Raw genomic sequence first — 25883 nt, 5'->3', positions numbered from 1 at the left:
ATGAAGGTTGTGTTGGCGATTGTGCATGTATATATGAATATGTACATTTAAGGAGCATGAGTGTATTCATGACCCTGGGTTACTTTGGTCTTAGTAAAACAGAAAAGCAAAAAGAAGGTCTGAGGATTGAACTATAGCTATTTTAATGGTAGCATTTGGAAATAATAGTGTTTGAGAGACTTGAGGGCTGGTACTCCTAAGTGTATGCATTTTGCTGTTTTATTCTCAGCAGGGGGAGCAATATAAAAATCCTTGCTTACTCTCAATTTCATAGCTCCTGGATTGACCGCTTGTCTCAGTATGCTATGGAAAACTTTCTACGGGCTGCCAAAATTGGAGAAGAGTTAAATGAAGCATGGATTGTACATAACACTGTAGTGTATGTCTTAAATCACAATAAACACCTTATTGCTGCAAAAAGACAAAGAGAACTTGTGGAATCCCTGCATACTCTTTTCAGTGCAGTTAGGAATATTGGACATTTTGGGTAAGTTCTAAAAGTTTGATGGGATGTTTTGTGTAGAATTATTTTACTAACGCCATAACTTTTATTTTTACCATGCTGTGCCTCAGCATTACTAAAATACATTGGTTTGGAAGGATTTTATTGTGGTAATCAGTAGCATGTTTCAGCTGATTTTCATACTTTATATGCTTTATCTAACCAAATCTCATCCATCTGAAATAGTGACTAAACACAGTTTTTATAAGTGACATCAGAGTGGCCAATAGCAATGAAACTGTGCTGTGCATAGTCAAAAGGAAAATGTGTGCATGCACCATTACCTTAATTCTGAATAGCTTGGCATTTAGACAGATTCTGTTAGGTGCATTCAGATTTAATGCACAGGGTTTATTGTAAATAGTTAGCAATTAATATCAACCTGGTTTGAGTTTTTAAAAGTTTTTGTTGTTCTATTTTTTTAAAAGAAGACAGGCTATGTGACATGGCTTGCAGGCCAGCTGAATTACAAATATAACTAGTATGTAAGCTATTATGAACTATTTACTGGTTTATAATTGTATTTCATTTTTTTTCCTGTTGGAAAAAACTGGATGATGTTTTGTAACCAGATCAGACTATTAGCATCCCTACTACATGTTAGTCAAGAGGGGGCTATGCAGTTCTGCCAGCAGGGATCACGCAAAGGTGTTGAATGTATGCTGTAGGCGTTCTACCCTGGCAGCCACCACGGTTTGCGAAATCCATTTTCCAGGCCACTGTCATCTTACAGCTTGTGGCAGCCATAGATATAGACCCCATGTAGAGGCAATGATTCTTACAACTGACACTTCCACATGGTCCCTGCTGAGTTGTGAAAGTGGTACACTCTCCCTGACATGGAGCTGCTGACAGTACAAAAAAAAGGTATTTCTTAGGAGGCAGTGCAGTCCTACATTCCAGGACTTGCACGTATTTCACCCACGATATGTAGATGGAAACAGGCTATTCCCCTTTTATTATGTCAGGACAGGAATATCGTGTCAGTGCTATTATCATACTGTACATAATCCTACACTTTTCAAGCATTATTTGGAAAGGAGGCTGGATGAGAGAGGCCGTCGGTCATACAACAACTAGCTAAAAGGAGATTGTTACAAACACTCTGTTATCACTCAGACATGGCAAGAAGTTGAATGGAGGACTTGTGAGTTTTAATTCTGATCCCAAGAAGATTGGGACGTATGAGAATTTCTCCCCATTTTGGTCACTGAGCTTATATTTCTTACTTAAATGTTAGCATATTTGTATATTCTTACCATAATTTTCAGGTATGTTATACAGAGCATATGCATTTTAATCTTCGCATGTATTTTTATTTATTTATGTAGGTGGTGAAACGTGCTTCCATATTCTGTTTGTAACGATATCTTTGTGGGTGGTTTTCCGTCCTTCGTTTTGTTTCTTGTTCAGGAATACTACTATTTTGGTGACCTTGTGTAACGCTCTGGCTCGGGGCCTAATTCTTCCTTGGATCCCAAAGCCTATTTCCAAACCCGATGAAAAGAAAGTTCCGGAAGAAGGGCCCACCAAACGTAGAAAGACTGCTCCAAAAGTACCAACGTTATCTTCCGCGCCAGTGTTATCTGTGGATTCGGCTGGGATCCATGATATTAAAGCAGCCATAGAGGTGCACCTTTTTTTCATCCCATTTGTCTTCTGTATGGAGGACAGGCTGTGTAGAGCTGGGCTGGCCAGCTTGTTAAGCCTGGGCGAGAAGGTGCTGTTTGTTTTGCTCCCAGTTGTCCAGGGCCTTGGGTGTAAAGACTGTTAGAGGATATTTATTCATATTAGGAGCATGGAAAGCTACATGAGAAAGTTAGATCATTAGGCCATCTAGTTGCGTATGACCTAAACCCATGGGTGGGTAACCTCAGGCCTGGGATCTGAATGTGGCCCCCCAAGCCACTCTTTCTGTCCCTTGGGACACTCTGCTCTCCTCACTGGCTGTGCTCTGTGCCCCCCCAACTCCTTTCCCCCCCCCCCTTTCTGAAATGTATCCTTGAACTGGCATAATGCTTCTTGTTTAACTGCATGGAGGATTGGTGCTTGAAACAGCAATGGGTTGATATGGGTCAACAAATTGAAACTGAATCCCAAAGAGACAGTGGCATTATGTGTTCCAAGTTCTTGAGTCCAGGAGATGGGAAGACAGCTTGTTTTGGATGGAGTTGCACTCTGCTTGAAAGAGGAGGTTTGCAGCTTCGGGATCCAACATGGTCACTTGAAGCTCAGGGATCCTTGGTGGCTAGGAGTGTCAATTTGTTGGGAGCTGCCCAGTGGGGCTGGGTATAAATAATAAATTATATTGTTGTTGTTGTTGTTGTTGTTATTTGTTATACTGGAACCTCGGTTTTTGAGCGTCTCGGAACCCAAACACCAAAAACCCGGAAGTGAATGCTTCCGTTTTCGAACACGCCTCGGAAGTCAAACGGGTTCCGAGGTGCGTTTCTCCCTTTTATCCATTGAAATGGCTGACCGCCCATTGCGCCTCCGTTGTCAAACGTTTCGGAAGTCGAACGGTCTTCCAGAATGGATTACATTCGACAACTGTGGTTCCACTGTATTTCCAGCTCCGACTGGCTTGTCTGCTGTGGCCCCCTTTGGGCCATAGCACTCTGTGCTCTGGTAACTTCCAGATTAGAATACTGGAATGTGCTCTATGTGGGCTGCCCTTGAAGATGACTTGGAAATTTCAGCTTGTCCAAGATTGCTTGCTGGCGTTGCCTCTAGAACTCACATGAACACTTGTTGTACAACAGCTTTTTGTTGGCTGCCAGTTTGTTTCTGGGTACAATTCAAGGTGCTCACACTAGGGTTTAAAGAATAATGGTGAGCTAGACAATGTCAGGAGCCCTTGAAACAAGTACAGCTACTACTGTCTACTCTGTCCCTTCATAGCAACAAGGCAGAGGGGAAGGAGGAGAGGGAAAGAGGCAAAATTTTCAGCTGTCTACTTGCTGCTACCATTCCACCACCAAGGGAAGGGGAGGGAGATAGAGGGTGTGTTCTGGGGGTTGGTAGATTTGGAGAATGAGTAAAGTGTTGGAGATTTGTGGTGGGAGCACCTGAGATTGGTCTGGGAGGTTTCCTGATTTATCCTTCCCACTTCTGTGTTTTATGTATGCCACCTTGACAACTTATAAAAGAGTGTATAGAAATATTATAAATAAATAAATAAATAAGCCAAGATTATTAATCTCACCATTGATTTTTTGGGAGAAAATATACCAAGTGTAGTAATCTCAGTTCAACAACTGGATAACACAGCATATTTGTTAATTGTGTGCATGCATTAACTTTTTCTTCTTTCACATTTGCAAAATATTCTTCTTTAGGTTTGTGAATTTGCTATGCATTTGCCAAATGGGAGTGTACCTGATGAGCCGGTGCCTGCTGCTATGCGTCAACAGGTCATTGCTACTTGGGTGAAAGCCAAACAGCTAGTCCAGCATCAGATTGGGAAGTGGCTTGGAGTCGATGACGAGGTAGCAAGCCTAATTGTTTGAAAAAATAAAGTCCACTGTTGGGCACTTCTCAATAAATACTTTGTTTCAGGGACGGAATGCAGTGGTACCTCGGGTTACAGACGCTTCAGGTTACAGACGCTTCAGGTTACAGACTCCGCTAACCCAGAAATAGTACCTCGGGTTAAGAGCTTTGCTTCAGGATGAGAACAGAAATCGTGCGGCGGCAGCGGAAGGCCCCATTAGCTAAAGTTGAGAAAAGTTGAGAACCTGGAGAACGAATTAAGTTCTTAACCCGAGGTACCACTGTAGAGTCATTACTGCAAAGAGAGCTCATTTCCTCCTTTCCCGTTCTCATACAGGAAAGCAGGCAGTTAGCCGGAAACACTTCTGCTCGTGGAAGTCAGGGCACCCTGTTTTTGCAGGTCTGCCCCCTTCTGCTGCAATCCTCTAAACTGCATCCCATTCCGTCCCAGCAAATCCTTGACTTTCAGCAGCAGCTTGTCAGGAGGGGCAGGCAGCTTAAGTGGATTGAGGGAACAAATCAGGTGCCCTCACTCGCCCAAGCAGCAGTTATTTACATTAAAGCAAAACCACCATTAGATACAACCCAAAGTCATTATAGAGTTATCCATGTGGATTAGTAAGTAGTGTAAAGTATCGGTCCTTAGCTATTCAATAATATGCCTTGTTTTCTGCAAACACCCTGAATATTGATGTCTCTTTCTATTCAGGGTAATGAAGAGGGGTTCACTCCCATGGCAAAAGTTTTTATTGGTTTGGAAATGTACTCCTGCAATGGTTTGGGTCTCATGGAGTTTTCGCTTCCAAACCTCTCTCATGTACGTATGTTGTTCTTTTGACTGTATGTGTGCAATTACAGCTAGTAGCTTGGTTTAAGTGAGGCAAACTATGGCAAGCTGAGCCAAACCAAACCATGGTTTAGCTCACTCACATGAGCACAGCTGCAAACGCTGTTTGTTCTCTGGGAGCTCACGTAATTGTGTGTTCTTGCCAAGTCACCTTTTGGCTTACATGCAAGCCAACTCAACCTATAAATGTCCTGGACTAGCTCTGGCCAGGGCTGCTACCCTTTGCTAGTGTTCTCATTAAGAGGAGATTCAATTATTCTCTTTCTTCGGCCCAAGTGATCCAAAGTCTATGATTCTATCTACATTCTGAGCCTCTTGAGAAATGAAGGCTTTGTGCTCTAAAAAAAACAGGCACTGAGAACATGGTTGCCTTTAGGATTTCAATTCCAATGCAAAGGAGATAGGTTTCTTTGAATTCTTCAAAGAGTTTTCCTTAATTTTATTTGCTCATGTATTATATCCCACTTCTACATGGTATTCTCAGTAGTTTGCCATCTCTGTTTCCAAACAGATCCATACTTGCACAGCACTGCAGCATCAGGTGCTCCCAGTGCTGCACAACAACAGTGTGCAATATCTCATTCTGTGAAATATCTTAGACTGAAAATATTAGATGTTGGCATTGTGGACACAGGAAAATATTATCTGACTATTATTTGCAGTTGGTGAAAATGGCATTGGAGTGCAGTTGGTCAGACTCACTCGTGGAACTTCAGACAATGACCAGACTTGCACATTTTGCGCACACCATCCATGATCATGAAATGGTTATGACTTGCTCTCAGAAGGCTTTGGAATTAGATGATAAAGCAGCATACAACACGGATGCAAAGAAAAAGGCAATGTAAGTAGATGCATGACTAACAAATCTCGACTTCTAAGAAACATTGGGTGGTATTCAGCTAAGTTTTATCCAGAGTAGACCTGTTAAAATTAATGGACCTAATTTCATCATGTTCATTAATTTCAGTGGATCCATTCTGAGTAAAACTTAATTGAATACCACCCCATTAATTATATTTAAATATGGGGTGGAATTCAACATTGTATTGTTACAATTTTTCCATCTGTGCATGTTTATTAGCTTACCAGACAGAGTGATCTCCCCATCTCTCCCCCTATGCCCTCTTCTGGGGGTTCTCCCAATCCTAAGCCCCATCGTGCAGGGTTTTCCCTGGGGCAGAAGCTGGTGCAGATGTAACAGAGCTGATCTCTTAACAGCAGTTAAGATATTTGGAACAGCACAGACCCTTCCAAGAGGAATTTCCCCATTCCATCCTTTCCTCGGTTAAGTAATATTTTGACACCATTAACTGTTAGTTAAAGCTACAAGGTTCCAAGTTCTCTTAACTAGGCTTTGAAGTTGGTATAAGATGCTTGTTATATTTAATCACATTGTTTGTGGTGGGATGACTGAAGTTACCCATGCAATCCTGCGTCCCATTACCTCTGTTGAGATATTTCCCGTTACATCTGTATGGGCCCTTGGGTGGTCATTCTCTTGCTCTTCAGTCTCTGCAGTATTGACTGTTGAATAGTAGTTTTGTGGATGAATCTATTTTATCCGCATCTTTCTCTTGAACTACACTGCTGCATATGAAATATTTTGTTCTCAAGCATTCCTTAGTTTGTGAAATACTCTCTCGGGTTTTCCATTCCATTCCCATATCTAATGAATGGAAATAGCATCCCATCTTTTATCAGTGTCCTTTAGCCAACTTTAACCCGAGAGTTTTCATGCTGTTGATAAATACAGTTCATTATGAATATTAGAGCTGAAAGATAAATACGGCATAGCAGGGGCTGGGAAAATGCTTTTATATTTTCCTTCTGAATATGTACAATAGAACTCTGCTGACCTCTAATGGATATAATAATTATTGCATTATACTATTTGCCCTAGGTTGTATCTGTCTATGTTCAGGATAGTCATAAGGGTAAAAGTAAATAGGGCCAAACTAAACATGGTATACAGTTGCATGTAACATTGATCCTTTTAAATAAATAAAGAGAGAGAATCAACCACAGGAGGATGAAGTTTTAAGCAGAAAACCAGGAGGTAGAGAAGAAGTGCTTCTTCTTTTTCCTTGGCCCATTTTTATGCTGAATCCTCCCAGTTTCCAATATCTGCAATTTGTACACGAATAATTTGTATATCCCAGCTGTCCAGATTATTTCCTGTAAATGATTTTTAGCATTTCAGCTTGATATGAGAAGCCTTCCCAAACTCCTATTCATTTTCATTCAGGTTTTAACGGCATAGGTTGTTTTGAACTGTATATTATCCATATGCCTTTTGCATGTCCTCTAGACCATTTCAGTTTATCAGATTTGTTGTGGTATTTCTTTCTCTCAAAAATGGTACCCAAGGTGGTTTTCGACATTGAGATAATATCATGTAACATTATATTGTAACATTATATAGTAATGATACTATAAAAATACTGAAGAAGAGCTGAAACGGCCTCTCAGAACTGTGTGGAGGCATAACATTTTGCGTGGAGACTTTGATTTTAAAGGTGCAATCCCCCTCTTCGCAATGGAATTCCTTTAAATAAATCCTGCTCCGAACGCCATTGCTGTAGCAAGAGCCAGTCTCTCAAGTTGTAGAGTACATCCTGGAAACGAAAACATTCATACCGGGACAAAGAGGCTGCCGAGCCTAAATCGGCTGGCACTTCAGGCTGGTACTATGGGCTTTTGCAGATGGTGCACAGAATGGCCATGTGCTGTTTCTGCCAAGGAAACGACCACGGACATTTATGCAAATGGACAGGAAATTTCCCTGTGAACTCAGATGCTTCAGATTTTGCCACAAGCAGAATACGATTGGCCAGATCACTGGTCATCCTGGATAAAATGAATACATTGGATTTGTATCAGGTTTCAGAACAATTCGTGAATGAAAGGATAAGCTTTGTTATCAAAATCTCTTGAGCTATTCAGACATAACATCAGAACAAGGATCATGCAGATATTACTAAACTAACAAGTTACTGACACTGTGCAGCAGGCATGGCATGCCTCTCGCCTCTCTCTCCTACGCAGAATGCCCCCCTAACCTACTCCCTGGGGCACGTCCCCCCTCTCACCCACCTTAATCCATGCCTCAGAACCGAAACTCCCAATCAGCGCTTTTCAACTGTAGTCTTTTATCTCTCTTTTCCCAAAAAGAAGCAGATAAGGCAGACAAGATGGAATGAATAATAATAATAATAATAATAATAATAATAATAATAATAATAATTAATAATAAATTGTCCAGTAGCACTAAGTTTGTTCTGGGTATAAGCTTTTGTGTGCATACAAACTTCTTCAGACACAATAGCTTATACCCAGAACAACCTTAGTTAAGGTGCTACTGGACAAAAAAAATTTTTTTTTTATTTCGATTGCGTCAGACCAACACAGCTACCTCCCTGAAGGTAGAATGAGTTCCAGGTTTTTATTTACTTAGGTGGTATATGAGGTGGCTGTTGGTTTTTTTCTTCTTCCAATTTTAGCTTTCTGTTTAGCTTTTCTGTGTTGGAACAATATCTAGTGTTTATACAATTGAAGTGTGAACTTGTATCAAGTTCAGACAATCTGATTTTCAGAGCGTTCCACAGGTAGATGCTTCCCACCAAGGGACACGAACATCCTTGTGCTGGCAGATGGTTTTAAAGCCTAGTTTTTGACCTATATTGTACGGTAATGTTAACTCCAGTTGGCAATGGCTTGTTTTTTACAGGAGCGATTATGCGGAGAGACAGGGAATGCTAAGCATTGCTGCTTGTACACAAGGGAAGAGTATGATGGAAAATTTGGCTGGGAAGAAACATATGCGTTTGGCGGCATCAAAACTCTTTGTTGAAAGTGCAAGGTATGTTGCACGTTTTGGATCATATTAAGTTTCCTTTCCTTTAAAATAACACATGTATATATCCTATACATATGCAAAACCCATGCAATGAAGAGTATTGACAAAATCAGAATTTTTACCCACGCAGAACATTCATATTCTCCTTATAGCATAGAGTTACAGAATTGTAGATTTGGTAGATACCATGAAGGTTATCTAGTGCATGAATCTTTCACCTAACATGGGGCTCAAAACCCTGAAATTAAGAATCTCATGCTCTGCCGACTGAGCTATCTTAGCATGCTATTGATTTCTTCAAACATCATGGTACCCAACTATGGCTTACTGGGTCTAGGGTGACCAACAGGAAATATACATGTATAAGGCCCCAAGACCCTTCACTTTCATTTGTTCAAAAAAGTAAAACAGTGAAATATGGAGCCACTGTTCTAAGGCTGCAGATGCAGAGGTGCTAAGGATGTTGCATCACTGTTGCTAAGCAACCAGGGACAGGAATGTTGACCACCCTCACCTGGGACTTGGAAAGGGGCCGGGTCTCCCAGAGATCTAGCAGACATTTTTTTAAAGTTCTCAGCAGTATGGCTTACGCATTATAGAATAATTTTAGCGGAGGCTTGACATTACTAATTATTGTGGCACATGTTTTTTCAGTTTTTGGATGAGTTACCACATGGGCAATAGATATATTTGCACTTTCCATTTTTGTGGGGGAGGGAAAGCAGCCATGGCTTCTCCCACGTGTTTGCTCTCCAGGCATGGCATCAAACCATCTCACATTGCAACTTCCTGTGAAATTATTATGTATTCTGATGTATTTAAATTGGCATCGCATAATGGGAAATGTGCTCAGGATAGATATGAAAGTAGCTTGAAGCTGGTTAAGGGTTAAATAGCTCCATTATTTGGATTTCAATCTTAATGGAGCATTAGAAAAAATGTCATTTATGGAAATAACATCACCTTTATAGATACATGGCTCTAATCTGTACCTCTGAGGTTAAAAATGCTATGGACAGATGGCCTGAATATCTGCAGATAAAAATTTGTGTAAGGAAGTATCAGTGCAACATTTCCATTTTGATGAACAGACTGCATTTGGAAAAACAAAATACCAATTGGTGATAAGAAACATCTATAAAGTACTGTTAGGTTCTGTTAAGCAACACACCTCTGTTTAAAATTTAATGATAAACTGGATGCAATATTTAGGTCATCTAGTAAGTTCTGACATTTGGGAAAACATCTGGATATGTCGCATTATTTTTTCACCTTGTGCTAACCTGAGGGAAAACTGCTATGAAGTGATGACCAGATGGTATATAATTCCTCAAAAATTATAATTATAGGCATGGAGGATCCTCTCTATTGCAAATGTAACTGTGGTTATTTTTTTAAAAGCATGGCAATGGGAAATTATTTTCAACAAAACCACAGGAATCTGTTAAATAACTTAGAGTTCCATTCACAATTACACAATTTTTTTCTTTACAATGTGCAAAGATATACTATACATATATTTTTGAGTGGGAACAGATGCACATTTTCCATAGACTTTTTTCGTTTATAGAAAACATACCCCCCTTGTTATGGAGTGAATCCCTTAATACATTTAGGAAATGTGATATCTAATCCTTACAAAAGGATACTGGGCTTGCTGCACTGTAATTGAATCAAATTTTTACTACATTTTGCAGCAGCCACCTGACTGTATTGTGTTTTCCACCTTCCTAGGTATGCAGGAGAAGCTGGGGATCTTTCTCTTGCCATGATAGCAGCTAGACACTTCTGGAATGGCTGCTTACCCTTCATTGGTTCCTCAGCGGATAGACAGCAGCTCAAGAAGCCCACTGAAATCATTATCAAGAGCATCAATAAAGCATCAGAAGCCAAAAATAAGCAGGTAATAAATAGCAGTACCTTCTATATCTAATACCCTTTTATGGGAATGTTTTGCCTTCAGACAATTCAAAACGGAACGAGCAACTTAAAACTAAATCAGGGCTAGTTCACTCATATTGTTATGTGACATTTGCCAAGAGGGCCTGAATTTGCTGGTTGGGTCTTTAGAATAACTAACTAATCAACAGCCCTTCACTTCCCCCTTCTCTTGGCTCCTTAGCCCACGAACCGCCAAATCTCTCTTACATGTCCACAGTCTACTGCCATTGAAGGCACACATTATTTGAGCTGTTTTGCCAGCCAAATAGACCTTCCTTCAGAGACGTTTGCTTTGTCAAAACTGTATTAAAATGTTCATGAACACTCCCCCCACTCCTACTTCATTATTTAGGAAATGGAGCGTATGTTACACTTGCATCAGTGGCCTACAACAGACTTTCAAAGCAGTAGCTTCTCCGATGGGCATTCAGGTAAGTTCTCACCCTTTGATCATGAAGTTTGCTTGGTTTTTGTGAGGTGGCTGTATTGGCTTTGCAATATCTAAAATATTGCTTTTAATCTGTTTCAAAGGTGCTGATGAGGATTTGACCTTAAGGACATTCTTATATATATTACTGTTCCAAGTACATGCTGATAAACATGACTGGGAGGCAGGCCTCAAAGTCTTAGATGAAGCTAATCAGATGCTCCCTCGAACTAAGCACAGACTGTAAGCTGTTTGGATTGTTCTTAGGATGTGTTGGGGGTTGCTGGTGTTTGCTGTTGTTTTACAATCTAGAAATACTGATCCGAAAGATGGAGAGGGAGTGTGGAACTCTAGGAGGAAGTGTGGAAGAGGGGTAGAACCTTAATGGGAGAAGGAGAGTAGGTTGAAAGTGAGGCACACCCAAAGTAGTTGTGCAGAGGTTCTGCTGGTGTGTGTTGCACCTTGCTAACCACTGAACCATCCCACCGCCCTTCCTCTGGTGAGCAACAGTGGCACGCATTCCAGGAGGCTAATGTTGTGCTCTGCCCTACTCAGTGAATTGCCTCTGGTAGTATTTGCATAGTACAGGATGGTCTCAGGGCCCCCTCCCTTCCAAACTTTAAAGGTGAAGCTGCACTGATTGGCTGAGAACCCACTGGCAGTTCAGCTGCCCCACATTTTCTGCTTTTTCTCTTGTGCTTCTGAGATGACAACAGGTGGAAGTTGAACTTCCCTAGCAGTTGAAGGCAAAAGTCACTGTTCAGATTTGAAGAAGCTACTGGGGTTCTGTTGTATACTGAGAAACCTCTTTTGGCATTAAGCAGTGTGTAAACTAATTAATAATGGTGATGATTAGAATTAAGTGTTCATTATCAAGTCTCAAGAAGTAAACGCCGTGGGAGGAATTAAACGTGCTATGTTGAACATTCATCAGCTCAAGCATTTCAGCTTGCTGGACTGAACGATTCCCACCCCCTCTCCTCCTCCCATGCACCATTTTCGCGGTTCCCCCAACACTCCCCTTCTGCGCCAGTTTAGAGAGGAGAGGAGAAGAAAGAAGCCCCATTGCATGAGTGGAAGTCCGTGTGCAAATCTTCCACTGCTGAGACTCATTAGGTGGATCCCACCCTGTGTTAGAATATTGTCTCAAGTCTCATACATATTTATCCCGTATGCATTTTTCAGACTGAACTCTGGGCTAAGATTAATTGCTGTAGATTGGTGGAAACAGAAGTACTTGTCACACATATATGTTGACTTCTGATTCCAAAATGCATCATAAAAGCCTAAATATATCACTTAAAAACAGCTTATATCAAATCAGTGATGAGCATTGATTTTGTCAAATTATTTTTCCTAGCCCAATATTTAAACAGATGGTAATGGTGAAGTCAAGACTTGGGCGTAACTATATAATGGAAATTCAGAAATTCAGAGATGAAAGTGAAGAGTACATGTCAGATATGTGGCATCGTCTGGCATCTGTGTCGTCAGATCTTGTGGGACAGTTGTCTTGCTACCAAAATGCAATTGAAGTTTTACAGGTCTGTATCTGCCTTCTTTTAAAATGTACTTTTAAAATATTACTGGTATGTGTTTCTAAATTGTGGAGATTGTAACAGCAGTATGGCAGGCAAAAATCAAGCAGGTTAAGCCATTTCTAGTACAATTACAGGGAAAGTTTCTGCTGTTCACATTCCATCAGCCATTTTATGTGTGTGGCCAATTTATTTTGGGGCTATCCACTCCAACTGCAAATGAGAACATAAATTTGTATATAACACCAGTTTATATCTGTGTCCTCTTTTGTGAGTAGGTCATGGGCACAATCTTTGGGCCCATAAAATCCTATTGGCACTCATACACACACACACACACACACACACACACACACACACACACACACAAACACCCCTGTGGTGTGTTGCTTGAGACACTATGCATAAAAGTTTATTGTAGTATTCTTGTTGTCCTTATGCATTATTTTCATAATGCAATTTCTGTTGTTCTGATTTGTGTTCTGACCACTTTTTTTCACTGATGATGAGTCATCAGTAGATGTTTAAAATATTGCTTTGCCAGTATGTTTGCAAATAATGCTGTTGGTTAACTTGAGATGTTTGGATTCCTAACAGCTGTGGACATACAAGTTCCCTAGTTTGCCTGAGATCAATGCATTCCTGGTTGCATATTTAAACTTATTATTTTGGTCTGAAAGGAAATAAAACATATTTTTCAAGAACAACTGCTCTCTTTCCAACCGAACTCCCCTTGAGCAAATCTCTATTTTGCTGGCTGGCAATAATGTATTTATTACTGCACAGGTTGCAAAATATGTCTGGGCTGCAAGTAAGTTGCTAGCTAGGCACCAAGACAAGTATCAGAAGGAGGAGTGTGAGATGTGGAGTGCTTAACATAGGCAAGAGTGATTTTTACATTTTTGTATGTTTGCTTTGCTGATATTGTTCAGTTTTAAATCAATTATTTGTATTCTCACATTGTGACCAATTGTGATGGCTTAATAGCTTTTAGCAATAAAGATTCATTCATTCATTATCAAGAACAACTAGGTTAAGAATGCATTCCCTGTTTTTATACAGAAAAAAGAATATTCATTAAAGAAAGTTGATAATCTAATAGCATTTGCAGAATGGCTGTACTCCAATCAGTTTCCTCTTAGTGAAGCTATTAAACACCTGGACTGGGCAGTATATATATTACTGTACCTGAAACCTCTCCGAAAAAGCCCTGAAGAAGAAGGTATGTCTTTAAATAAATCTAAAATATCTTTAAATAAGTTATTTCAGAGTTTTTCTTTCCAGTGTATTCTGATATTTTAGTAACCTGTAGAACTTCCTCTTTGACCCTGAGGACATATTTTAGTTTAGGCTTCTGTTTATAGTTCTCCTTTCTGAACAGTACTTTTTATATTAAATTTATAGATTCTGCTGTGTCAAGGTTTTACCTTGCATGACTTCTCCTTTTAAAATGAAGATACAGTGGTACCACAGGTTACATATGCTTCAGGTTACATGCACTTCAGGTTACAGACTCCGCTAACCCAGAAATAGTACCTCAGGTTAAGAACTTTGCTTCAGGATGAGAATAGATATCGTGCTCCGGTGGCACGGCAGCAGCAGGAGGCCCCATTAGCTAAAGTGGTACCTCAGGTTAAGAACAGTTTCAGGTTAAGAACGGACCTCCAGAACGAATTAAGTACTTAACCCGAGGTACCACTGTAAATACAAACTCTCTACCATGAATATCCTGTGTAGTTTACTGCAGACAGATCTAGAGAACTGCTACATTTTTTATTTTAAAGTAATGGCGAATGAGATGTGTTTCTTCATTCTACCGTCACTAGATGTAAAAAAAACCTACCTAGGTGAACATAATCCATGTTAAAATTGTGGCTAAATACAAACTTAACGCTTCCACCCCAAGCCAGCTCTTCCCCATGCCCCCATTTTGCTTAATATCCTGATCATGAGTTCTGAAGCTTGTTCACAAGTTTGTGACACTTTGGTTGCCTGGTAAAAGTATTGACCTAGTGTGGATTTTGGATTTTGTTCGTATGAAAGAATGTGGTTACGTTTGCTTTATTGTTATATCTGACCACAGATTGTAATGACTGTATTGCCATTGAAGATTTAAGAAGTATAAGGCAGATAGAAGCTTTGTTTAGAGCTCACACGGTAATGGCAGTCATTTCCGGACATAGTTCGCCTTTTCACGAGCAGCACTGTTTGATGGCATATGCTTTTGTGATGCGCATTTGGCAGGTAAGAAAATAATAAAAAGTATGGTGTGTTGATTTACGGTGTCAATATGCCAGCTTTCCTATAAACTGTTGGCTGGCATTCCTCTCAATCACATAGATTGTATGAAAAGTAAGATTATTACAACAACTTTTGACTTTTCTATCCTTATTCTGTATAATTCTCAAAGGATGCTCATCCATATACAGTGGTACCTTGGTTCTCAAACACCTTGGTACTCAAACACTTTGGTTCTCAGGCGCCGAAAACCTAGAAGTAAGTGTTCCGGTTTTCGAACACTTTTCAGAAGCGGAATGTCCAATGCAGCTGTCAGCTATTGTTTCCAGGGCACCTGCACCAATCAGAAGCTGTGCCTTGGTTTTTGAACATTTCGGAAGTCAAAATGACTTATTGAATGGATTAAGTTTGAGAACCAAGGTACCACTGTATGTGTAAATCATGGTGCTTTGATGTTGTATTTTTCCTTCAAGAATGTAATGAAAAGTTTATTTGCAAAAAAGAAGTAAGATTATTACATATAGGTTTTGATGAAAGTATATTGTATGTTTCCCATGCTCTCCTCTCTGCAGTATATCCCCCTCGTTCTCCATCCCTCATGGTTCAGTAGGTTGCTGCAGATATAGGGTGAGGGTTGGGTAAGACAAGAAATTCTTCTATGAATTTCTGTAAGTTAACCAGTTTTAGGATCAAGGCTATTAACTCGCATCTGTGTAGGTAAAGGAGATCACTACCATCTGTAACCTCTAAAACCTACCCAGTTGTCTTAATTCTTTCATTTTCTGCATTTGGCTGTAAATAACTCGGCCTTTTGTAGGTTTCGTTCCCCGACTAAAAACAAGTGCAATCGTTTTTGCTCAGGTGTCACTGGCAGCAGCGGGAACCTTTTTAAAGACAATGGGCAAAGTTTCTCCAACTCAGCAAACGAGTCCCAAATCGAAAGGCAAAAAAGATGCAAAACAAAACAAAGATGCAAAACAAGTAAGGCACTTTTCTATATTAAAAATATACTTTACCTCCCAAAGAAAATGGTTTACATCTTAACAGTTATCTCTGTAATTAATTGTTAAGTAAGAATTCTGTAAATCTCCTTTTCTTTAACTCCCTATGCATCCCAATCCAATGAAACAGATTGCATGCCCAGGCGTGCTGACCCGCCACCCCACCCCCTGTTAAATGACCACTCGTGACAACATACGTTTTTGGTTTACATTAGGCCATAACTTCATTGATTACAGATGTAAATGCATTGGCTCAATGAAAGGGATAACCTATATCAACCAACCCGCCTGTTGGCTGAGTCTTCCCAGGAGTCAAACTGTTGGTGATGGGGTCCTATGACATACATTAAATAGCTACTGCCCCACTGAGAATGCCTTTGAGGAGTGCTATGGTCCTAGCAGCCAACTCGGCATCTAGAAGGAGCACCTGCTCCAGGAACCCTTTAATGGAATACCTCATTCCCTTAGAAGGGCAGGCAGAGGCTTACAACCTCCCCTCTAAGACTTAACGCCACATCCATAATAGTTGTGGCAATTGCTACGAGGTAGGCGAAACCCTCAGGTCAGCCAGTTGACCTAAAGGACAAATTCCTCCCTGCTCCCAAATACGGTGACCAATCATAATCCATAGCAAGGTCATAAATACGCACTGCTCCATGATGGGTAGATAACAGCTTAATTATAGAGAGGGTGTGGGATCCAAAAGACAAAAATGTCAAGTTTTGGATTGGCTTTCCTTAAATACTCTGGGAGTAGACCTGAGCGAAGTCCTATGATGGACTCAGTCAGGCCCACCCCTAATGAGTGCCCACCCCTTGGTCTGGCTGCTATTGGCCAATCTGCAGCTGAACCCAATTCAACTTTTCCCTGGCCTACTGAAGAGGATCTAACATCTCCCACTGCCCGGGGGACCCAGCTAAAAGTGGTTGGAGGTGCTGCGGGACATGACAATGCCATGCTACTAATGGCGGTTGACCTGTAGGATTCACAAGTGCCCATGTGAGCCCATGATCCAGATCTTTGTGAAATCCAGTGGGGTGAGACATAGCTTCAGATGCAGAACTGTATGTATGTATATAAGCTGTGTAAAACACTGGATATTGTATTAATACTATTATTCTATGGTGTAATAAAAATTTCCTTTCCCCCCTCTTTTTTCCAAAGCCTTCTGCTAATCAGACTTCACCAACAAGCCCTCCTAAAAAAGACAAATCTTCAAAAGACGCTAAACAGGTACATTTTCTTTTAATATATTTTAATGTTCAGTGGGGGGAGGGGGAATAGACTTCCTTAATGCAGAGTCTTGTTTTTCAGCCACAGTCGGCCAAAGACAAAGCAAAGAAGAAAGGGCCAAGTGAAGCCTTGCCCGCAAATGTGGAGGAGTGGGCTAGCTATGAATGTCCTGATGAAATTAGAGATGCCTTGAAACAGGACTCAAGTGGCTGTGCTATGAACAGGGAAACCATTTTGGCACCTGTGAGTAGCATTTCCAGATTTTGGTTTGTAGGGGCTACTATCTTATCTTCTTAGATCTGTATGAATTTGAAAGACTTGTTGGAGTCGGAGGGAACAGATTTGCTATGGCAACATATATTGGGTAGAGATGAGTGACCTAACTGAACACCACGGTGGATTCAGTTGGAGACATAACATCTGCCAAATGTTCAGTGCTGCATGTGACCAGCTTCTATTTCAAAGAAGGCAAAACCAATTTTTCCTGAGCTTGATTCTAGAGAGGGGTTGTTTGCGTGAGCAAACCACTTCCATGGGAACTGTATCGCTCAGTTCCACACACCCATAAAAGAAGAGATAGTATTTTCTGTGTATCCTGAGTTTTACCTGTGTATAAATGTCCTACGTATTTGGCTTTGTGATAAAACCATTTTTAATGAGAATGTTGAAAGTTTCTTTTCATGCTGATTTTCAGGTTGCCACGGAGATGGCATATTTAGTGGTTCAAAAGGTAGGACAATGTGTCCGAAGTATACATTTGTGTGTAGCAACTCCCTGATGTATAAAATTCGAGAACATTGTTTCATTGTCCCATTTTCAGCGTTAAAAATGCAGAATTGAGACAGAAGTATTGACAACTTTTCCATCATCCATTCTTTTAATTTTCAGACACGTACCTTATACTACCTAGACCTTTTAGTTAAGGAGCTACAGGCAATTTTATGTACTCACTTGACTGTTCCGGTTCTTCATCTGGCTGAGATCATTTCTCGTGATGTCGTAGAAAGCAAAAGTCTGTCAGATCTCTACCATCTTCGGTTTGTATCCATTATTCTGCAGTCACTGTAAAACATTTCACTTCCCTGCCGTTCATAAATTCAAATCTGTTTTTGGTTGAGGTGTGTAAATTAATCCCTTTCTGTACTTTATGATGTGCCACAAATTATGGATTTATGGTTCCAGAAGTTATTCCCACAAAGTTCCCTGCATGAGCTGAATCTCAAGGAGGTTGAATCTCACCCATTACTAGCAGAGCATGGTCATGACTACAACTCCCATCAGTCTTAGCCACTATAGTCTGTTGTCAAGGTTGATAAGAGCTGTCGTCCGTATGACCACTGGTTTCCCTTGCCTGGTTGATCAGCAGAACAAGTGTGCTGGACCAGGATAATGTGTGTTCATATTGATGTAGGTAATCATACGTGGTCTGAAACATAGGGAAAGGCAAGTGCCCCCTTGCACCTTCTAAATGGCACCCCTAGTAAGCCTAAAAATTGCTTGTATGCGTAATTGCTTGAGCATTAAAAATCTTAGACGTTAAACAAAAACAAAAAAATATAGGCAGTTTGAACTTTCATTGGCTGTGCTTTGTCATGTTTGTGACTGAAAATGAAAGTTTTAGCATTTATATTTTTATGTAGCCTACATTTCAGTGTTTCAGATTCCAAGCTTTTTGCTATCAAAAACATAAAAGTAGGAGGGTGTGGGTGGCTTTGTGTATATACTAGATGGTGATAGTGAACCTTATGTAAAATTCAGTGTAGTCAATGTATTTTTAAAAATGTTTTTTAAAAACAAGCATTTTCAGAACTTTTTTATATGAGTGTAGATTCCCTGCCCCCCCCCCCCGTCTAATTAACTTGCTATTTCAGAAGAAGTGATATCTGAGACTGTTAATGGCAAGTATTTTCTCTTCATTAATACTCATAGCATGACTAGGAATCCTAGCCCTTCTTGCTCTTAGGCAAAGTGATCTTGTGGGGATTGATTTATAGGTGAGGAAGTGGGGAGTATTGCTTAACTATCCACCCCCCACTTTACTGACTTTCACCACTTGATGTAGCAAAGGGATCTGGGAACTCCAGCATGGAGCAAAATACATCTCTTCCACCCATAATATCTCTCCTTTGAAGTCCACTCACTGCTGCCACTGTTTGTCTTGGAGACATGACAGCTGGGTTTTCCAGGCCTGCAGCGGCCTCTAAATATACAGTTTTTGCCTTTTTCTTTGAAACTATACTGCATTACTTGAACCAAAGTGTAATAGATTAACTACAACAACACTGCTTCTGCAGAACATCTTTCCATACCAGAAAGTGAAAGTTTTAAAATGTCCATTTTAAAGCTGTGTTTAATTGACAATGCAGACAGACAGACTGTTCTGTTTTGCGCTTTAAGTCCTCAAAATTCTGTTGATGGAAATGGGATTTTAAATATACCTAGCAGCAAGCCACTCCTGATCCCCAATTGATCCCTAATAGGATCCCTAACATCCTATTGCTTCCCTTTGGCTTCATTGTGTTCTAGCTTTATGCAGGTCCCCTTCTTGCCACATATTTCCAGAATGCACATTGCATGAAATCAGTTACATTTCCAAATGAACTAGGGCCAAGTCTTCATTGTACAAAAGTACCATTTCTTGTCAACAGGTAATTTGTATTTTGTATGGATTGTGTCCTTTGTTTTCACAGACTCTCCAGGATATGTTTAGATTTAAAGTTGTGCCAAGCAGCATTTAATCATGAGAAGGCAGTGGGTGAAATGTACATTAATGAAATGGAACAAGGAAGGTATGATCTTCTGAAGCAAAGTGTGTAATCTGAAAAGTTCATCATGGATTCTGTACGTACCTAACACCCCATTTCCAGTTGAGCGACTGGGACTATTTGCATGCAGCCTTTCATAAAGCTTGAGATTCCACCAGTCAGCTATTTAATAGGGATCGGGAGTGGGGGTCCATGGGTATTGCATCCAGCTCCCCAGTCACCCTCCTTAGTGGCTGACTTTAACCTTTTTGAGAGGGTTCTATAGGTGGGTCCATCATTCCCTGGATTTGGATGTACAGTGGTGCCCCGCAAGACGAATGCCTCGCAAGACGGAAAACTTGCTAGACGAAAGGGTTTTCCGTTTTTTGAGTCGTTCCGCAAGACGAATTTCCCTATGGGCTTGCTTCGCAAGACGAAACGTCTTGCGATTTTGTTTCCTTTTTCTTAAAGCCGCTAAGCCGTTAATAGCCGCTAAGCTGCTAAGCCGTTAATAGCTGCTAAGCCGCTAAGCCGCTAATAGCCGCTAAGCCGCTAATAGCCGTGCTTCGCAAGACGAAAAAACCGCAAGACGAAGAGACTCGCGGAACGGATTAATTTCGTCTTGCGAGGCACCACTGTATTACAGTGTAAGCATAACAGTTGTTTCCTCTAAGAGCAGCAGCTTTTTGCAGTGTGCTGGTATAAGTGAATTTAAGTTACTGGTATTCTATACCCATTAACAAAATGATTAATGTGGCCCCGTGGACATCTCAGTAATGACTTTCCATGTTGACATGTTGATCCTCATTGTTGTTTTGCTTGTTATTGTTTGCAAAGTCGTTCTCCCTTCTCCTTTCTCTGATTCAGGTTTAGACAAGAGATAGCATTTAAAAAGGAGAATGCCATACAGAACAAGCTGAAGGAAACCAGATTTGCCAGTTTAAAGCCATCTGATATTAGTAAAAAATTGCTTACTGCAAAAGATAAGGTAATTTACTTTCACTTTGCAAATAGATCAAAGTGAGAATGCATTTTGCTGGCTTTAAACACTTTATGGCTTTTAGAAACAAGGTCAATTGAGTGAATGCCATGCAGTAAACTATGGCTTCCATTGTTAGCAGTATATCCCTTAATTGCTGCTGGGCCCAGTGGGCGAAAACTTGTAGAGATGGAAGTTTAAGGCTTTCCTGAGTTTTTCCTTTTATTATTGACACTTAAGAAAAAGTACATCTTCACGAAGGCATTTCCTAATGTAGCTGATTTGGTTAAAGGGGAGTAATTGGTGATGCACCACACATCTTTAACTAGAATCCTGTTGCTTTGTCCTCCACTGGACCCAAGATTTTATACCATTTTTATGCAGGAATTTTCCTTGATTCAGGTCTCTTGCTTAAGATCTGCCTCCCCAGCAGGCTGCTACAGGTGGCCTTCTCTCCATCAGCTATTTTTCTAGAGTCAAAGTGCCCAGTATCTTCACTATCCCCCCCCCCCCCGGGCCTATTGTCCTGTCTGGTGTTGGTTTCCTCAGCTGCTTCTTCCTCAGCTGTTCACTCACCTACACCATACTTCGTTTCATTATTTTAAAACTGCATGCACCTCTTATTTCTGCCTCCTGTACTGCAGATTTTTGAGGCGTTTGCACAATCTTATGCACAGGCTTATGGCAGCTAACAGATTGAGGTTGAATCCTGACAAGACAGAAGTACAGTTTGGGGGGACGGGGGTGGGGGACTCCCTGGTCCTGAATAGGGTAACTGTGCCCCTGAAGGACTAGGTGCGCAGCCTGGGAGTCATTTTGGACTCGCTGCTGTCCATGGAGGCGCAGGTCAATTCTGTGTCCAGGGCATCTGTCTACCAGCTCCAACTGGTATGCAGGCTGAGACCCTACCTGCCCACCGTCTCGCCAGAGTGGTGCATGCTCTAGTTATCTCCCTCTTGGACTACTGCAATACCCTCTACATCGGGCTACCTTTGAAGGTGACCCGGAAACTACAACTAATCCAGAATGAGGCAGCTAGACTGGTGACTGGGAGCAGCCACCAAGACCACATAACACCGTTCTTGAAAGACCTACATTGGCTCCCAGTACGTTTCCAAGTACAATTCAAAGTGTTGGTGCTGACCTTTAAAGCCCTAAATGGTCTCAGCCCAGTATACCTGAAGGAGCGTCTCCACCCCCAACATTCAGCCCAGACACTGAGGTCCAGCGCTGAGGGCCTTCTGGTGGTTCCCTCACTTCAAGAAGTGAGGTTACAGGTAACCAGACAGAGGGCCTTCTCGGTGGTGGCACCCGCCCTGTGGAATGCCCTCCCATCAGCTGTCAAGGAAATAAACAACTATCTGACTTTTAGAAGACATCTGAAGGCAACCCTGTTTAGGGAATTTTAAGTGTTTGGTGTTTTATCGTGTTTTTAATAATCTGTTGGGAGCCGCCCAGAGTGGCTGGGGAAACCCAACCAGAAGGGCAGGGTATAAATAATAAAACAATAATAATAATCATTATCATCAGGCTTTACAACAGATTTCAGATTTTTTTAAAAGGAATTGGAATGCTAAGCAAAATCCCTTTCACCAATTTTAGAATTAAATGCTGACTAAAATGGAATTGCAATTCTAGGATCACTCTTTCTTTCTTTTTAAAAACAGATTTTGGAACTGAACCCTGTGACTGAAAAGGGATTAAGTGGGCTTTCTTTCCCCTACTTGTGGATAGAGAAAGCTGAAGTCCTCATGCAATTAGGTTTATATCAGCCAGCAAGGCTACTACTTGCAGAAGCACACCATGCAACTCAGGTAAGTTTGAAAATTGATCCCAAACTGGAATGTGATCAAGTCCCCTATGCACTGGCATAGTCATAAGATTCCCTCAGTGTTCCCTCCCAGCTTTCAAGTTGTTTTCTTTTGAACTATTTACTCAAATTTAATCTTAGAGAAGTCCTAGGGCTTCCTCCCAGGTAGCGATGGAAGGTTCTTTCAATTTCTCATTTTTCAGTTCTCCATATTTTGCAGCAATTTACAAAAAAATTTAAAAGAAATTAGCATGAAAATTAAAGTCATTTTAGTCTGAGTTTCTCCTAATAAACTCCTGTAGAAGATTAGGAGATGCATTTTACACCTTCTCGATTTTGTTTCTTTTTAATTGTTCTAAATACGTAGCATTGGGATGCCCTTGGCTCTTTGGTAAGACTGAACTTACAATTTCATTTACTTGAAATAACATTTTTTCTAGGAAATGAATGACCTCTGTACTGTATCGCGGTGCCTTTATCTTCTAGCTGTGCTAGCTAACTTGGAACAAAAACATGGACAAGCTAAAGAACTGCTTGAAAAGGCTCAATTGATAGGTGGGAATGAGAAATTTTGGCTGAATAGCACTTTGTGTCTCACAGATGCAATTTTAGGGGAAGATGAGGAAAGGAAAGACAAAATGGTAAGGAAACCTAGTTCAACCACAGGGATCTGTCCTACGTATTCTGCAATGAATGCAGATGCAAAGAATTCCTTCAGCTTCTCTGCTGTCTCTCCCCCCCCCCCCTTTAACACACTTTTGACTCCCTTGTCATCACCTCCCTAGCTGGTTTCCTTCTTCTAATGCATTTAAATATTTTTGGGTTAATTTTAATGTTTTTAACAGTATGTTCATGAAATACATTTTTTCCCTCCTCCCTCATCCTCTTCTTCTTCTGCATCTTTTATTGTTAGCTTGCGTTTATTTTCTAAAGTTCTGGTTCCCTTTTGTTCTCCTTATTTTGGTAAAGTCTCCCATTTTCTAAAAGTTACCTTCTTGCCTCTGACAGCTTGCTTGACTCTGTTAACTACCCTGACTTTTTTTTTTTTTTTTTTTTTTTGCCTTGGTAATACCTTTTCTGATTTGCAGTATATATTCTAGTTGAGCTTATACTAGTTTTTAATAACATTATCCCCTGGCCTTGGAGAGATTTGGCCTTCTTGACTTTTACTTTCGACTTCCTTTATAAGCAATGCCCTCCTTTTTTTAGAAGTCCCTGTGTTGAAGTCAAAAGTGACTGTATTGAGCTTCACATTGGCAATTTTCCACTAAGACATATATTCAGTGCTTTTTTTCCTATAAAAAAATGTTTAGGGGTACTCTCATTTTGACTCAAGAAAATCACCATTTTATAGTTCAAATCGGGGGAAATAAATACAGTAAATGGGCAAAAGTACAAAGATTCACGAAATGTTTAGGGGGTATGCGTACCCCTGCATCCCCCCAGAAAAAAGCACTGCATATATTGAACTTGATAGTACTATGAACACTGTTCCCAAACAGTGCAATGTAGAACCTTCTGGTTTTATAAAACCTTTTTTTCTTATGTAGAGATCACAGTATCCTCCTTTTGTAGCTATATTTAATTAAGGTATACCTGGTGAGTCATATGCTCTTCAGTAAAACACAGCTTGTGTTTTCATTGAATGGATTTGCTCTGGATAGAATAAATACCTGGCCTAAAATGTTTTGAACAATTCTGCTTTCTCATAGCTACAGTCTGGCCATTTTCTGCAGAGAACTGTTAATGCATTGAGACCATTACTGCTGGGAAGACCCAACAGAGAAGCTGAGTTGGGTATTATAATCGCATTCCTTGAAGCCAGGTAATTAATTACAAGTTAAAACATTTATTATAACGTTTTATGTATGGTTTGTTAACTAACTAACAATGCAAACATATTCATGTTACCTCAGAAGTAAATCCCATTCAGTTCAATGAAACTTAGTCCTGGGTATATGATCCTATATACCCTTTCCAGAGAGTAATCCCCACTGAAATCTTCATGGGATTTACTTTTGCATAAATATGTTTAGGGTAATTTTTTTAACCCTCACTGTGCTTTTCTTAATGCAAACACAGCATAATCCAAGCATAAATATAAAATTATGGTTTTCTCTTAGCATTAGTCATCGAAATCTAAAAACATGCAAAGAAAAAAGTGTATTAGTACAGCATACCTGATCAAATATTTAATACATTATTGAGATAGTTTACCCAATACTATTAATATACTCTTCTATGCAGGAAAGCATATATTCATGTAGAGTTTGGTCAAGACTACATCAATGCTAGTAGTCATCCTAATGACTTAGCAAGATTGTTGCTGGAGCCATATGATAAATTAATTCACATCGAGAAGGACTTCCTTTCTTATCGGTATAAAGATCGTAGTACTGAGGTTTTGCTGGTACGTGCAAATATTCACAGGTAAGTCCATAATAGTCCTTGATTGTTTATTTGAATGTAAATAGCTAGAGACCCAAAGGACAATTTTAAGATAGCTCAAGAACTTACGGTCACAAAGTGGATTTCCTCCCTCTCTGCAACAGGTATCCATGCCACTTCTTGAACCACTTGCAACTACCTTCAGCTTCAAAGTTCTTTTGTCTTGCAGTATAGGAAAGAAGCCGCTTGCTGTTAAGAACACACACAAATCTAAAGCACTTTTGGCACACGCTGAGCAGATCTTTGGAAACTGGCCTATGCATGTTTTTTAAAAACCCACATGCTAATCGCTTCAACTGCTGATTATTTCAACTGCTTGCTTTTTCAGCATTGAGTCTAAACAGTTACAAACAAAAATAGAACTTCTTTATTGCATCTGAATCAAATTGCACAAGCAGTGCCTAAAACGCAACAAAATGGTCATGAAGCTGACCCACATTAGCCTGGTTCACATGCAGTGGGTAGCCAAATCAAAGCTAAGCATGCTTATGCAAATATGCAGGTCCTCACAGTGGAAATTGTGACCTCTTTCCTCCTCCTCCTCATGCTGGCCACATGACCCAGAAGCTGTACGCCGGCTCCCTCGGCCAATAAAGCAAGATGAGCGCCGCAACCCCAGAGTCGGCCACGACTGGACCTAATGGTCAGGGGTAACTTTACCTTTTCCTTTCTCCTCCTCCAGTCCTGTTGCTGCACTGTCAATTATATGCAAGCTGGGTTCATGGTTTGTCTCACTCCAGACAAACCACCAGCTGTAATCAAGCTTTGTTCTTGGTTTACTACTCATGGTTTGCTTGAGAGAAACTACAGTTTTGCACCTAATG

The 25883-nt window shown here is 40.5% G+C and overlaps 1 protein-coding gene across 1 annotated transcript in view; it reads left to right on the top strand.

Annotated features, from left to right (window-relative positions):
- CFAP46 (cilia and flagella associated protein 46) overlaps positions 1-25883 on the top strand; it is an 86065-nt gene that overhangs the window by 25931 nt on the left and 34251 nt on the right. Inside the window, exons 19-40 of the mRNA XM_077930405.1 lie at positions 275-487; positions 1916-2132; positions 3841-3990; positions 4704-4811; positions 5504-5685; positions 8572-8703; positions 10435-10603; positions 10994-11072; positions 11173-11311; positions 12429-12612; positions 13669-13828; positions 14690-14850; positions 15706-15825; positions 17010-17078; positions 17160-17321; positions 17967-18115; positions 19769-19867; positions 20690-20810; positions 22469-22615; positions 23052-23252; positions 24324-24436; positions 24859-25041. Coding sequence (XP_077786531.1) covers positions 275-487; positions 1916-2132; positions 3841-3990; positions 4704-4811; positions 5504-5685; positions 8572-8703; positions 10435-10603; positions 10994-11072; positions 11173-11311; positions 12429-12612; positions 13669-13828; positions 14690-14850; positions 15706-15825; positions 17010-17078; positions 17160-17321; positions 17967-18115; positions 19769-19867; positions 20690-20810; positions 22469-22615; positions 23052-23252; positions 24324-24436; positions 24859-25041 — 3258 coding nt within the window. The remainder of the gene's footprint in view (positions 1-274; positions 488-1915; positions 2133-3840; positions 3991-4703; positions 4812-5503; positions 5686-8571; positions 8704-10434; positions 10604-10993; positions 11073-11172; positions 11312-12428; positions 12613-13668; positions 13829-14689; positions 14851-15705; positions 15826-17009; positions 17079-17159; positions 17322-17966; positions 18116-19768; positions 19868-20689; positions 20811-22468; positions 22616-23051; positions 23253-24323; positions 24437-24858; positions 25042-25883) is intronic.

The sequence above is a fragment of the Podarcis muralis genome, chromosome 6 (assembly GCF_964188315.1).
Source record: "Podarcis muralis chromosome 6, rPodMur119.hap1.1, whole genome shotgun sequence".
NCBI lineage: Eukaryota > Metazoa > Chordata > Lepidosauria > Squamata > Lacertidae > Podarcis > Podarcis muralis.
Note: the sequence above shows the minus strand (reverse complement) of the source record. Positions and strands in the feature narration are given on the sequence as shown.